We start from the raw sequence: 14,014 nt of genomic DNA, 5'->3' as shown, positions 1-14,014 counted from the left end.
CTGCCGCGGGCTGTGGGAGCGCTGCGGGCGGGGCGGCGGGGCCGGGGCAGTCCCGGGACCGGACCTTCTCCCGCGTCCGCTGCAGGGCATGGGCGCCGCGGCTCCGCGCTGTGCTGCCGCGCCCCGGCCCCATGAGCCCTCGCCGGAGCGAGTGAGTGCGGGGGGCGCCCGGGCGGTAAGTGGCCGCTGTACCCCGGCCGCCCTCCCTCCCCGGGGCAGCGCGTCCCTGCCGGGCTGGGACGGAGCCGGCGCCCTCCGGGCCGTGTCTCCGCTGCATTCAGCCCCGCTCTGCCGCTGGGGTGGCCGGCAGGTTCTTCCTTGCCCGCAGCTTTGTTATTTTTATGCGTAAAGCTCGCCCGTCGCTGTCTCCGGGTGGGGCGGGAGGGGAGGGGAGGCTGCCAGGGTCCCCGAGGGGCGCGGCCGGTCCGGGCTCGGCGCGGCTCCGCAGCCTCCACCTGCGCGCCGGTCCCTCGGCAAGGCGGACTCGCCGGTCCCTCTCCGCCTCTTCCCCTGCAGGGTGCCGGCGGCCCGGCCTCGGGAGGGAGGATGTGGTGAGAGGATGGGGCTGTGTCCCGCGGGGGCTCGCCATGGCCAGGGAGGACTCGGTGAAGTGCCTGCGCTGCCTGCTCTACGCCCTCAACCTGCTCTTCTGGGTGAGTGCAGCGGCGCGGGCCGGGCCGGGCCGGGCAGGTGCCGTCCCGGGGGCGCAGGGCGAGCACGGCCGGCCCTGTCCGCGGGCTCCCCGCGCTGGGCGGGGGGCAGGAGGTGCCGTCTTCGTGCCCTTTTGGCCCCGTGCCAGGCAGCTCCCGTAAGGGAGTACTGATCACTGGGGGAGGCAACAAAATGCCTTTGGAAACCAGCTGGAAGTAAAATTGGATTAGTGTTCGTTACATGCGTGAATTTGTGCACCTGTAGTATGTAAAGAGGGGAATATTCATGGGTGCTGTGGCTTCCTGACTAGGTGAGTTTCAGAGGAATTCTGTGACCCGAGATGAACTCCAGAAGCCATCTACTCTGCTCAGGCCTTGCCCAAATTCTTTTTTCTGCATTCAGTGGCCAGATCCTCACTGGTAGGCAAGGCCCATTTCTTTTGTTTTGAGGATTTCAGTCAAAGCTGTATTTATAGCAGCAGGGTTTCTTGCTCTCCAGCACAGGTGGATGTGATCAACACTTGTTCCTTAAACTTTCAGAGCTCTGAAGAAACAGCAAGTTGGATATTGCTGAGAGTCCTCACTCACTTGCACCAAATGCAATCTCTTTCACCTGAATAGTTGAGATTTGTGCAGGATAAGGGTAAGAGAACAAAGGGCAAAAGGCGTAACATCCTACACCTGTTCACTATTTCTTACTCCTGAAGTGCTGTAGATTTGAATGATGCAGGGATAATACATGGGCTGGGACCAAGCCTAGTTTATATATTGGAGTTTTTTTCCACCTACACTGAGCTCTGGGGTCCTCAACATAGGAGGGAGATTGACCTGTTGGAGTGAGTCCCAAAGAGGGCCACCAAGTTGATCAGAGAGATGGAGCACCTCTTCTATGAGAAAGGGGTGAGATAATCGGGATTTTTCAGCCTAGAAAGAGAAGGCTTTGGGATGACCTAATTGCAGCCTTACAGTACCTGAAAGGAGCCTACAAGGAAGATGGAGAGAGATTGTTTGCAAGAGCATGTAGTGGCAGCACAAGGGGGAATGGCTTCAAACTGCAAGAGTAGGTTTATATTAGATATTAGGAAGAAACTCTTTACTGTGACAGTAGTGAGGTGCTGGAACAGGTTGCCCAGAAAAGGTGTGAACTTTCCACCCCTGGAAGTGAAGGCCAGGCTGGATGGGGCTTTGCGCAACCTGTTTTAGTGAAAGGTGTCCCTGCCTGTGGCAGGGGGGTTGGAATTGAGATGATTACTGAAAATTAAGTGGGGATCAGAATATGAATGAGAGAAAAAACTGTCAAACAGTATTTTGAACAGAATGGTACTTTTTATATAATGGAAGGGATCTGAAAATCTGTTGAAAGTATGTACCTTTGTATATTGTGTTTAACAGAGATGAAAAATAAATTATTTCCTTACATCTCCTTTAGTAGGAGATCAGGAAAGCTTTTTTATTAAAAGAAAAGGATGTGTGATTATTTCTAGCATCATCATAGTTTTCATTGGATTCTGTACAAAATCTACAACCTTACATTTTCTTTTAAGATGAAGGTTGCCTGGGCTCAGCTGACCTGAGTTCAGCTTTGGATTTTTACACATATTCTGGGAGAGTTGAGTGAATGGACATTTACATGGTTGAAAACATCATATCCTGCTGTTTTTCTGTTTCTTTCCTTTGGTTTCCATGATGCCTAATTTGAGCTATCCTCAACAGTTCCTATTTGCACTTTAGCTCACTGCTGTCTTTGTCCCCTTAAGCTTCCTCTGCTCTTTTCCCTTGGTCTCTGTGCTTGTTGCCTGCTGTGCCCCAATCAGATGTATTATTCAGGAACAGCTGTTTATAGCTGAAATAGACATTTAGGTGGTACCTAAATTACACATGAGGTTATACCTTCATGCTGTGTCAGTTATCTATAATGTGTTGATGGGAGGCTTGTTGCTGGAGCCGAGTGCTCCATTTTTCAGTCCTCCTGCCCTTATCTTTGGAGGGGGCTAGTGTGTTGGGTAGCAGTTCCTCTCTAGGAAGATCAAGGTCTCACCTGGAAGATTTAAATGTGTCTGCCCACTTTACTTGAATTTTAAGTTCCTTTCCATGTCAGATTGCTCTTTCCTACTTTTCATTGTTTTTTTCCGTGTGTTTCTGTTGTGGACCTCAGGCGTGGAACTACACATCATCTTTGAGCTTGTCAGGGGAACAGCACTAATTACTTCTGCAATGTGGTGCTGCTGTTAACTTTGTTCCTTCTGAAGTCATATCTAAATTTGGTTTAAAGCATTCATTGCTAGAAATGATTTCCCATTCTTTAGATTTTGTTGCCCTTTTAATAATGACGTCTCAGATCACCCTTACCTAGAAAATGTGATATTTTTGTCTTTTTTTTTTTCTTTTCACCCTAGTCGTATAGGATAAAGGATCTTTTGAGTCTGTTGTGGTATGACAAGTCACAGGTAGGAAAATGGCAACTTCTTGATCTTTTCTCCGAAATATAAAAAATATCTGTAATTAGTCTTTCTAGCTGAGGCCTGGACACTGGAAAGTGTACCCAAGCAGTTAAGTGAAATCTTTATAGTGGCAAAGTGTGTGATTATGTAATTAAATAATACATGCCAATATAGCAGGTGACTTGCACCACAGATGTTGCAAAGAATTAAATCCGTTTTCCATAATGTATGTAAAATTAAAGGTGTTGGAATTCAAATGAAAAATTGGCCAGTTCATTTGGAGTCCTCTACATTTTGCAAAGCAGATGAATGCACTGGTTTGTTTAAAATCAAATAAACAAGTAAGAAAAAAAAACCCTGAGTCTGCCAGAACTGTGTGTTAAGAAATAGGATGTGTGGTGGTTGGGTAGTTAAATGGATTGCAGTTACATCAGATTTCTTTGGAGGAATGAGCATATATAACCTCTTTTTGCTCCCTACCTGGTTTTGTTTGGATGTGTATTTAACGGCTGAATATAAATCTGCTATCAGCTGCTTGTTATAGTGAAATCTTCCATATCTTTTCCTCTGTCAGAGCTTGAACCTTCTTCTGTTTGGTTTAGTGGAAGTTTTACTGCTGCCTTTTCTGAGTATCATAGCATGACCCATAGGGCAGAGTTTTCTTGTGAAAAGTTCCCCTGGCAGTAGGTGCTTATCCACTGGTGTGGGCATGGGGGCAGTGATCTCCCCTTGCCACCGCTCTTCCTTCCATTCAGAAAGTTTTACTGGTTGCTTATGTTAGTGCTTACTTGGATAAATACTAGCCTGGGTTATGGTCTGGATGTCAGGAAGTTCAGATTAGATCAGCCCCTTGAAAATGTGCAGCCATGTTTCTCCTGAGCATGGTGGGTTCTGTCCCGATGGGTCAAGACAAGAGTGATGCTGTGATTCCAAGATTTTTACAGACCTCCTGTTTTGAGACATATATGCGTAATTCTCTTCAAGTGTGATCTTGGAGGTTTTATGGTTTCTCTTGCTTCTTCCTTCCTTCCCAAAGGCCATTACCTCCAATATCCTGTTTAATATCTTTACTGATGATCTGCATGAGGGGATTGAGTGTACCATTAGCAAATTTGCAGATGACACCAAGTTGGGGGGGAGTGTCAGTCAGCTGGAAGGCAGGAGGGCTCTGCAGAGGAACCTGGACAAGCTGGAGAGGTGGTTTGATTCCAATGGGATGAGGTTCAACAAGGCCAAGTGCCGGGTCCTGCGCTTTGGCCACAACAACCCCATGCAGCGCTACAGGCTGGGGATAGAGTGGCTGGAGAGCAGCCAGGCAGAAAGGGACCTGGGAGTTTGGATTGACAGGAAGCTGAACATGAGCCAGCAGTGTGCCCAGATGGCCAGGAAGGCCAATGGGATCCTGGCCTGTATCAAGAACAGTGTGGCCAACAGGTCCACGGAAGTGATTCTTCCCCTGTACTCAGTGCTGGTGAGGCCACACCTTGAGGACTGTGTCCAGTTCTGGGCCTCTCAGTTCAGGAAGGATATTGAGGTGCTGGAGCAGGCCCAGAGAAGAGCAATGAGGCTGGTGAAGGGATTGGAGCACAAGTCCTATGAGGGGAGGCTGAGGGACTTGGGGTTGTTTAGTCTGGAAAAGAGAAGGCTCAGGGGAGACCTCATCACTCTCTACAACTCCCTGACAGGAGGTTGTAACCAGGTGGGTGTCGGTCTCTTCTCCCAGGCAACCAGCAGTAGGACAAGAGGGCATGGTCTTAAGCTGTGCCAGGGGAGGTTGAGGTTGGACATGAGGAAGAAATTCTTTACAGAGTGATCAGAAATTGGAATGGGCTGCCTAGGGAGGTGGTGGATTCACTGTCCCTGGAGGTATTTAAGATGAGACTGGATGTGGCACTTAGTGCCATGATCTAGTAACCACGACAGTGTTGGATCAGGGGTTGGACTTGATGATCTCAGAGGTCTTTTCCAACCCAGTTGATTCTATGATTCTATGAAGTGACTTCAAGCCTGTTGATAACATGCCCAGTGGCTGTGTCAGTTATCAGTGTTCGGCTGAAAACAGTGAAGATGTGCAAGCCACGTTCTTTGACTTTTTAAAATCATGGTTTGATTATGGGTCCTGGCTGGAATAAGGTGACATTCTCTTCTTGTTTCGCTGTGATGGTGTTCAGCAGTATGTGTAACCACACGTTTTGAGAAAAGGACTGCTTTCTTCTCCAAGCTGGGCTTGAAGCTTTTGAAGTCCTGAATAAAACTGTGCAAGAGCCAGTAGTCACTGTCTAGTAAGGTTTAACTGTCAGGCTCTTAAAAGAGAACATCTGAAGTAAGCTTCAAAGCGTGTCCTGTGTGCAGCTGTCCCAGTGTGTGTATGATGGGACTGCAACATTTGTCATTGCCAGCGTGGTGAGGACAGATTAGTACATGTGAAGCTCCTTAAGATAATGTAACAGAACTGGGTAATCTGATCATGAATACTGCTGAAAAACTGAAGATGCAAATGGTTGCTGCAACACGCTGTTGTCTTCATAATTTGGTTGCTTTTGGAGCCTACGGAAGCAGAGGTATGACAGAACTTTATCAGTCAGGCTGCTGCCATCCTTGTAGCTTCTCCAGAGCGTTGCTTGAAAGTGTACAGCTGTGTGCTGTTTGGAAAGAAACTTCTTTTACTCTGCTCAGCTGATGAGCTGTGATGTACCTGTGTGTGCGTGAGAGGGAGGCAGGCAGGAAGTGTTGTTTATAATGCTTTCTGTCATTTTTGACCTAAAGTCTGCTTAGCTGTAAATAATTCATAAGCAATCAACTGAAAGCCCAAGGCTCTGTTGTAGTGGTTCATCCTGTTTTATAATGGACCGATGGATGTACTGCCCTTACTGCTCCAGAAGAGCTCTGGTTTTGTGGATGTGAGTAGATGAGTACTTTGGGAGCTGCAACTTGCAGCAGATCTTGAAAGTTTTTTTTCTTCTGAGGTGGAAATAAATCTGTTGTCAGTGCTCTAATTGTTGTTGATTAAGTGACTGACCCTGATAATAGGCCTGATGATACCCTTCTGGAAGCTGTTTTCAAGGTCAGTTGAATCATGCATCTAACTGCAAGATGTCTCTTTTAGAGCAGGGGAAGTTCCAGTTTCAGGACTTCCTTGGTTTTCTAATTTCATAAGGGTTTTCTTGACAGTGCCCTGGTGAAGGAATATCCTTCAGACTAAATCTTGAGGTTAACATTGGTTTTGTTCTGCAATCCTCACGTATAGATGGGCATCACTTGTTAGTGTAATTTACGAGACTGAGAAATCCAACTTTATTCTGCAGGTACTTCATCTTACACTCTGTAACACTGCTATTTGCAGTATATTACATTCTGGACAGCCTAATAAAAAGAGGGGACCTCCAAAAATGCATGATTTGGTGTTTCGTGGTCAAGACTTAGTGCTTAGCTAAGCAGATTATCTTAGTGGTGCTTGAGAGAAGACCTGTTCCTACTGCTTCCTATTTTTCTGTTCTTAGTGGCAATACTGGTCTTTATTATATCTAGATAGTGTGTGTCGTGACTTGGGGAAATTTAGTTTTCATAGCTCTACAAATATATGTTATGCAGTTTGAGACTACAGGGTCTTTCCTTCTGGTGGGGCTTAACTATATTGGCAAGGTCCTGACACTGTTTCTGCTCAGTAGCAGTCATGGATGTAACATGAGCATTTTCATTAATTTTGAGCACTGTGTAACTTGTCCTCACAGAAGGCCTTTTTGCCATACTTTGCAATGCTGCCATTGTTCTCCTGTACTTCACTGTGGTCTCTTTCCCAGTTAAACCACCTTTGCAAGCATTTGTGCTTGGACAGATCCTCAGTGGCAGAAGGTGGTCAACCTGTAATAATGGCACAGGCATAACACAGGAGATGCTGAGTACAAGTAGCCCTTGGGGATTGTGGTAGTACAGGAACTAGCAAATGGTGCTGAATACAGGGAAAATTCAGTCTCCTGGCTGCTTAAAGTAGGGGATTAAGCAAAGCAATAGCTTTGAGAGGTACAGGTCTGTTCGACTTTTCTTTGCAGCTCAACCAAATGTGTTCTTTAAAAAAAGTTAGAAATACTTGAAATAGGTGAACCAGATAGTGATAGTGAAAGCAAGTAAAAGCAGTGCAATTATTTTGTCAGTTTTCTCATTTTGTAAAAAAACAGCAAAGTGACTTTGCAGGAAAAGTGCAGGAAAAGTCTGTATAGACTTTCTCTTGAGAAAACTGCCAACTTTTTTTTTTTCTGGTAAGCACGTGAGGCTGGAGCAGCTGCTGTTGTGTTGCTTGTAATTGAGGATGACTGTACTGTAGTGCCTTGGACAAATCAAGGTTGTAAGTTGCAGATGACTGTGTCATGGGTGGTAAAGATCTCTTAACCGATGATTAATAGTGTCAGTAGATGTTTGAGCCAAGCCAGTGATGTTGCCACTGCCTGGGGATATGCTGTTTCAGTTGAGCAGTGTTTAAGTTTTCCTTCACGCGAACAGTACCATCTAATTTCAGTCTTGTGGTTGCAGCCAATAAACACTTCTGGCAGGTAGTGGAAATCGATTTGCATCTATCCTGAATTTCTGTTTGTGAACAAATGGGAAAAAAAATCACATAAAATGAAAGAGGAGCAAGCTTCCAGTTAGTTTTCCATTTGTTCTGAGTGCTTTGCACACTTAAATCTTCTAGTTTTGCCTATGTGCACCACTTGAGAATTCAGAGCAAGGGAAGATGAGTGTCGTGCAAGGAAGTAGTAAGGATGGTTGGAAGCAGTGATGTTGTATTTTCTGGTTTTTCCAGCTTGAAATGAGTGTATTTAATCTTGTAATTTTTTTGCTTAAATTTCAAATCTGCTGTAACACGAGAAAGAAATCAGTCTTTCCTCCCTTCTGTGGAACCAGATTCTGCATAGAGGTTGTTTCTGTTGCTTTTCAACTTCCACTCTCATTGATGGGGTTTGTAGATACTTGGAATGAATAGAGTTCAGGACAATGTTTTAAGTTTAAATTATAAATAATATCCATTGAAACAAACACTGCCTGGATGGGTACCTGTAGCACTGTAAACAAGGAGTTCATCCTAGGCTAATATACTCTGATTTTAGAGACTGCAGTTTAGACCTGTGTAATTGAAACCTGATTTTCTTAGCGTTCTTTGTATAAACAAAATAACTGTGGTTTCTGTGGGAATATGGTGTCTTTTTAAAGGAATGCATTCAACAGAGGAAGCTATAGGAGGAGTTTTAAGGACCAGAAATATTTTTAATTCTGGTATTTGAGAAACCTTTTACTTTCTGGTGTCTTTAGTCTGCATTATTTATATAACATCATTCCATTACCAGACCATGTCCTAACAAAGTAGAGTTCAGCCATAAATCAACTTTGTATCTTCCCCTATATAACCTTTTATGCCATGTATCTTTATAGCTGGTATGTCTCACCCAGAGTGGCATGTCAACAGTGAATTTGGTAGATGAGTTTCTGCAAAACTGTCCTGAAAAAGAGTGGCTTGATATGCTAATGGAAAGGAAAAAATAAACCCACACCCCATCCCAATGTTAGAAATTACATTAATGTGCTTTTAATTGGCATTCAGAAATCTGAGAACCACAGACATTTTTTAGGTAATCTTCACAACTAACTCTGTGGAACTCATTGCTTCAGCCTTGAGGATGATGCACGAACCTCTGCTGACAAAATTGGAGCTCATAGTTCAAGGGGAAGAAAAAACTTCCAACTTTATGCTTATACTGGTAAACCATGATCTTCAGCAAACTGGGAAGGTCCATTTGGACTGTAGATACTTGTGTATTTTTTTCCTTTAAATTCACATGTCTTTCTGTAGAAGTTAGCTACCCAATTATTCATGAATCTCCAGGCACTACATCTGTACCATGAAGATTCTCTGTCATCTCAAGAGTCTGTGGTAGACACTAGACAAGGCTCATAGGAATAAATTTTTAAATATCATGTAGCTATTTCCCACATTCCTATAAAAATGCACAAAATTAAACTGTCCCATAGGGGACAGGGAATGTGTGATTTATTTAAAAATGCAGGTTCATTTTAGTCATCTTTGTGTACTCGTGTGTATTGACGTGTAAAACAGAAAACTTAATTGATAAACCCACAACACTGTGATGTGTAGTCATGTGGATCATAGGAAATACACAGTTTTTTTCCCTTTTCCAGTTGCATATATATATATATATGTATGCTGGGTTTTGAAGTAATTTGCCTGCATCTGGGAGATTGACTACCGTCTGTGAATAAAAGCAAGCTCTTACAGAAACAAAATTAAGATTGTATTGTGTGTATGGGAAGGCATATCAGCTTGATGGTGATGTGTGACTTGTGATATGATTGGGACACTTGACCTCTGAGCATTGCTGTGAATTACCCTTGATGAGCAGCACATGCCTCTGCCTCCCCAAAGGCAAGAGATCTCTTGTCAGTGAGATGCTTACTTTTGAGGGAAGAGTGGCACAAGTTACGTCCTAACAAGAAGTGCAGTGCTTGGGTAGTCACAGAGAGGGTGGATGAAAACACGCATGCACTTCTTTTTCCCGCTTTGCTTTTAATGTACACTTGTGGTACACAGCTCAGAAGTTGTTGTGGGTCTGACACACAACAGAACTGTACCTCAACCTGTTTGCATATTTGGGCTCTTTCTTTCTGCTGTGCTTGCTCTAGGAGCCTTGAACAGCTAGCTGCTGGAAAACTTGCTCATGTGCCCCAGGAGGGTGACCCATCACCAGCCTGTCGGTGCTCCAGCAGTTGCCTTATTGCAACGTGTGCAAGTTCCAGGCCTTGCCAAACGTGGAGCAGGTTAACTTACTGTTGCAGCTGTGCAAGCAAACTGGATTCAAAGTGCAAATACGAATGTGCTTCAGCTGTTTGCAAGTGGGAGGGGACCAAGGCATAACCTTGTAGGAAGCTTAGGTAAAACTAGATGTTGGCATGTCTGTAGAATAAATAGTGCATTAATAGGGAGTCAGGGATTTTCCTTTTTTGTATGCTATTTATTCTCTAAACATTTAAATGCTTTTGCCAGGTAATACAGAAAAACAAGACCTCTTGTCCCACCCTCCTCTGCCCTTATCCTCTGTCCCAAAAAAATGTAGTTCTCTGTTTATCCGGGGATCTGAGTTATCTGTGTTTGTTCAGTGATCTGAATATTGAACCTAATTGTGAAAATCCTGTGAAAGCATTGCAATGTACTCTGTTCATGACCTTGTAGTGATTTATCCCCCCCTCCCCTTTGATAAGTCACAGCTCAGGTTACCCAAATCAATTTTAACTGGAAAATTTTCTCAGTTTTTTTTTTTTTTTAATTGAAATAAAAGGATATATTCTGATTAATGTTGTCATATCTTGGAAGTAATTTCCTTGGAGCTGGAAACCTTTTCATGCAAAGCAAGTTGCTCTGTAGTGCTGCTAGTCAGCATTTTGTTATGGGTACCAGAGCATGGCCTGAAGTTGTATATCCCATCTGTTAGAATAAAAAGAATGGTGTGTGATTTTTAGTATGGAAGATGCTTTTAATCTTTCTTCCAATTTAATAATTTAAAAAAAACCCTTCTCAAGTCTGAGCACAACAACCTGCATTGTCAAAAAGGAGGGTGTTAGAATATTTGAATGAAAAAAATGATGAAAGGATGAACGCAGGTGTGCAAACAGCAACAGCCATTGGTCTTGCTCCCTTAAAGACAGAAATCCATGTTCATTTATTAATTGAAAATGCAGATTTATTTTCCAGTTTAGGTATGGCCTGAAAGACACTGTAAGTAGGACTTTCACAATAATGGCTTAAAATATATACTTAATGAATAATAGATGATTTTATATTTTCATTTTGACGCATAAATTATGGAAGAGAGTTCCAAGGACAATCAAATAGTTTGAGTCTATTGTTGGATATTGTAATTAAGTTGTGTGAGAAAGCCCTAGTAGCTTTAAAAACTTCATGTTAGCAATTAATTTTAAAATTTAATATATTATTGTGTGCATACTGCTCATATATAAAAATATAATTTATTACCTTTGTTTAATCAATGTGAAAATATGTTTAAAATAGAGTGTGACAGCAGGCAGTTTTGTAAACTCTTCAGTATCATGTTGACTGCTATATAACATACTGTGACAGTTCAGAATTAAACCCACAGTGACTTGTGCAGCCAGCTGCAACAAATAAAACATGTTTTACTGCATACTATCACATTATGTGTACAGCACAGCAGACTGGCTGTCATCAGAGGAGCTTGAATGAAAACTTTTTGGTGAAATGATGTAACTGCTAATGTGAGAATTATCTTAGTAGTTTATTTGTCATAAACTTGTGTTCTTTCATCTGATTGCTTGATACAGATTTCTAACTCTATTTTACCCATGAGTTAGTTACCAAACAATGGCTGAAGTAGGGGCTGCCAGATTTTTGGGGCCACCTTTTATCATCCTTCAAATGAACCAAAAAGAACTGTAATCAGGACCTTGCCCCCCTGTTCTCGACTCTTTGAAAATCACATGGCAGTGAATTGCAGTGATGTGCCTGCTGTTCTTTGCTGGTAGGTTTGGATGCACACCAAAGTTTTGGGGAGGTTGTTACTGTTCCTGCCTACTCAGTGCCTGGGCTGAGTTGTGCTGCTGGTGTTAGTGTAATTCCTGTGCTGTTTGCTGAAGGTGGTTATAAAGTGAAGTAACTACATTTATCCTAAGTATTTTGTCATAGAGTGGAAGTGTGGACTAATGCTTTTCTGTGTGTATCAACAGGCCTTGCAGTGAGATGTGGAGGGTTAAAAATGTTTTGTGTTGCTTTTTGACCATAAGAAGGTTGGCTGTCACCATGTAGTCTTCTTTATCTCTCATGTTTTTAGCTGCTTGTGTCATATGTTTGCCTAATGCTTTCTTCCAAGGAGATAGCTAGTTGTTGAGGAATTTATCTAGGACAAGATTTCAGTCATCATCTTTTCCTTGTTCTTGCAGCTTCCTGCAAATAACACAACAGAAAATGTTCTTTACTGTTCCACCAGCCCAAACAGACCCCACAGAGCATAAAGAAGATGGGTGAACACAGTAGACTTGTAGCACACATTAGCTTTCCGGACTATACTTGCAGCATGCCAAGCACCCAGGCCTCTTGCTGGCAGCACCCAGAACCAAGGCAGTGCCCGTACTTTGTGCATCAGATCTGAGAAGCAGGAAGAAGCTGTGGGCTAGCTACTGGGACTTCTTGTGAAATTTTGAAGTCAGAAATAGCCTGCTGTGGGCATGCTGCGGGCAAAGGAGCTGCTAAGGACACAGAGTGACTTTTCCTGTGTTAGACTTGAGCCAGTTAACTTATTCTTCATAACAGCTTCAGGGAAATACGAGGGCATAGGGGAAGGTAGATGTTGAAGGCAACAGGTGAGATTAGCACTTCTAACTGATTTAAGAAACTGTAAGTATAATGCTGAGGTGTCCTGTCATACCCCTATGCAATGCACAAACACAGTAGTATTCAGAAGAATCAGCATGCTTAGGTCTCCCTCTGTCAGCTAGACTATGCTTCTCAGGTCCTGTGTCTTTTAGGTTCAAGCCCTGAGCTGTGGTTCAAGTTTAGGTGCCCATGTGAGATTGAGTGAAGAGTGCCTTGTCCTCTTGCAGTACCTCTGCTACAGCATCATCAGAGCTGGTGCTGTCACAGCATGGCAGGTTCTGAACATGTTCAGGTTTGACTTCTCAGGAAAATCAGTGGCCAGAGCCCCAGGTGTGCTGAATTGTACAATGTTATCACGTGACAGAAATCTGTGTCTGCTGAGGTGGTGGCAGTTCTAGGTGGGTTCAGTCTCGGGGATTTACATGCTGTGGAGCAGTCTTGGAAAGAGTGTAGTGGCTTTATGCCTCTGAAGTGCCTGACAGGTCAGGTACCCCCCAGATGCTTTGATGATGTGGTGTTTAAAATTGAAGCATAGTGAGTTTTATTGTCATTTTATGGTTCAGGAAACTGAGACACAGCATTCATGGTGTGACTCAGTCTGAATGAGTGAGAGAATCAGATTCTTCTACATTTATCCCCAAGATACATTGACACACAGGAGAGATTTGTGAGTACTGTTGTATCCTGTATGGGGCTTCCAGTTTTTCTTTGCTAGCTATGTACCTGAGCATGGCTTCATGGTTTCATGCAGATGGGTATCACATGTGAGCCCTGAAAGAGTCACAGCATAAACCCTCCCTGTTGTTTCTGTGGTAGGTAATGCAGTGGTGGGACAGGAGCCAGCAGGACATCACTGGGTGAAAGAGAAGGTATTCCAGACATTAATTTTGCATACTGGAAGAGAATATTCTACTTAATACTCCCTAATACTTAAGTAACAAACCAGCTCTAAGCATGTAGCAGTATAGTTTTGGGGGCAAGATGCTGTTCAGATAAATCGATGCATGAAAGATGTTAGTGATGACTGATCCTCTACTTAAATTATGAATGAGCTTGCAGTTTGTTTTAAATGCATGACAAATAACTTAATCTTTTCTTTTTAGTTGATGTCCATCAGCGTATTAGGTGTTTCTGCTTGGATGAGAGACTACCTGAATAATGTTCTCACTTTAACTGCAGAAACAAGGTAAAGCTTTAGTTAAATCTGTTAATCTGTGAGGCTGATTGATTGGGGGTATATGTTGTTATTCTGTATGGCAAGTTTCCTAATTAGGATTTGTAGAGTTAAGAAGCCTTCAGTTAAGCTATTGTTTTGTTGAAAAGTGTATTTTTGCCACCAATCTGGCATCAGTTGAAATTAGAAAAGGAAGAAAGGTAGAACTTCAGTCCTGTGCCTTTCTCTTCTGACAGGGATCAATTTTTGGCCCTTTGACAGCATGTAACCATATCGTATTACCGTTTAGTTTTGGATACTTTATTCAGTCCAGAGATTTAGGAATTCTGTTAGCTTT

General features: G+C 43.3%; 1 protein-coding gene across 8 annotated transcripts in view; it reads left to right on the top strand.

Moving 5' to 3' along the window:
• Positions 1-68: 68 nt before the first annotated feature.
• The window catches only part of TSPAN12 (tetraspanin 12), a 46,517-nt gene continuing 32,571 nt past the window's right edge, over positions 69-14,014 (top strand). The window contains exons 1-5 of one of the 8 annotated variants that reach the window (XM_027679119.1): positions 560-653; positions 2,259-2,264; positions 6,209-6,213; positions 8,753-8,841; positions 13,607-13,689. In XM_027679119.1, coding sequence (XP_027534920.1) covers positions 8,761-8,841; positions 13,607-13,689 — 164 coding nt within the window. In that variant the 5' untranslated portion in view covers positions 560-653; positions 2,259-2,264; positions 6,209-6,213; positions 8,753-8,760. Of the gene's footprint in view, positions 176-516; positions 654-961; positions 1,071-2,258; positions 2,265-3,046; positions 3,098-6,208; positions 6,214-8,752; positions 8,842-13,606; positions 13,690-14,014 lie in introns of those variants that run through there. The other 7 variants (XM_027679123.1, XM_027679117.1, XM_027679116.1 and 4 more) reach the window with 7 other exon arrangements.

The sequence above is a fragment of the Neopelma chrysocephalum genome, unplaced genomic scaffold (assembly GCF_003984885.1).
Source record: "Neopelma chrysocephalum unplaced genomic scaffold, ASM398488v2 Primary Assembly neopelma1_45, whole genome shotgun sequence".
In the NCBI taxonomy this organism is placed as follows: domain Eukaryota; kingdom Metazoa; phylum Chordata; class Aves; order Passeriformes; family Pipridae; genus Neopelma; species Neopelma chrysocephalum.
This window is presented reverse-complemented; position numbering and strand designations above follow the sequence as displayed.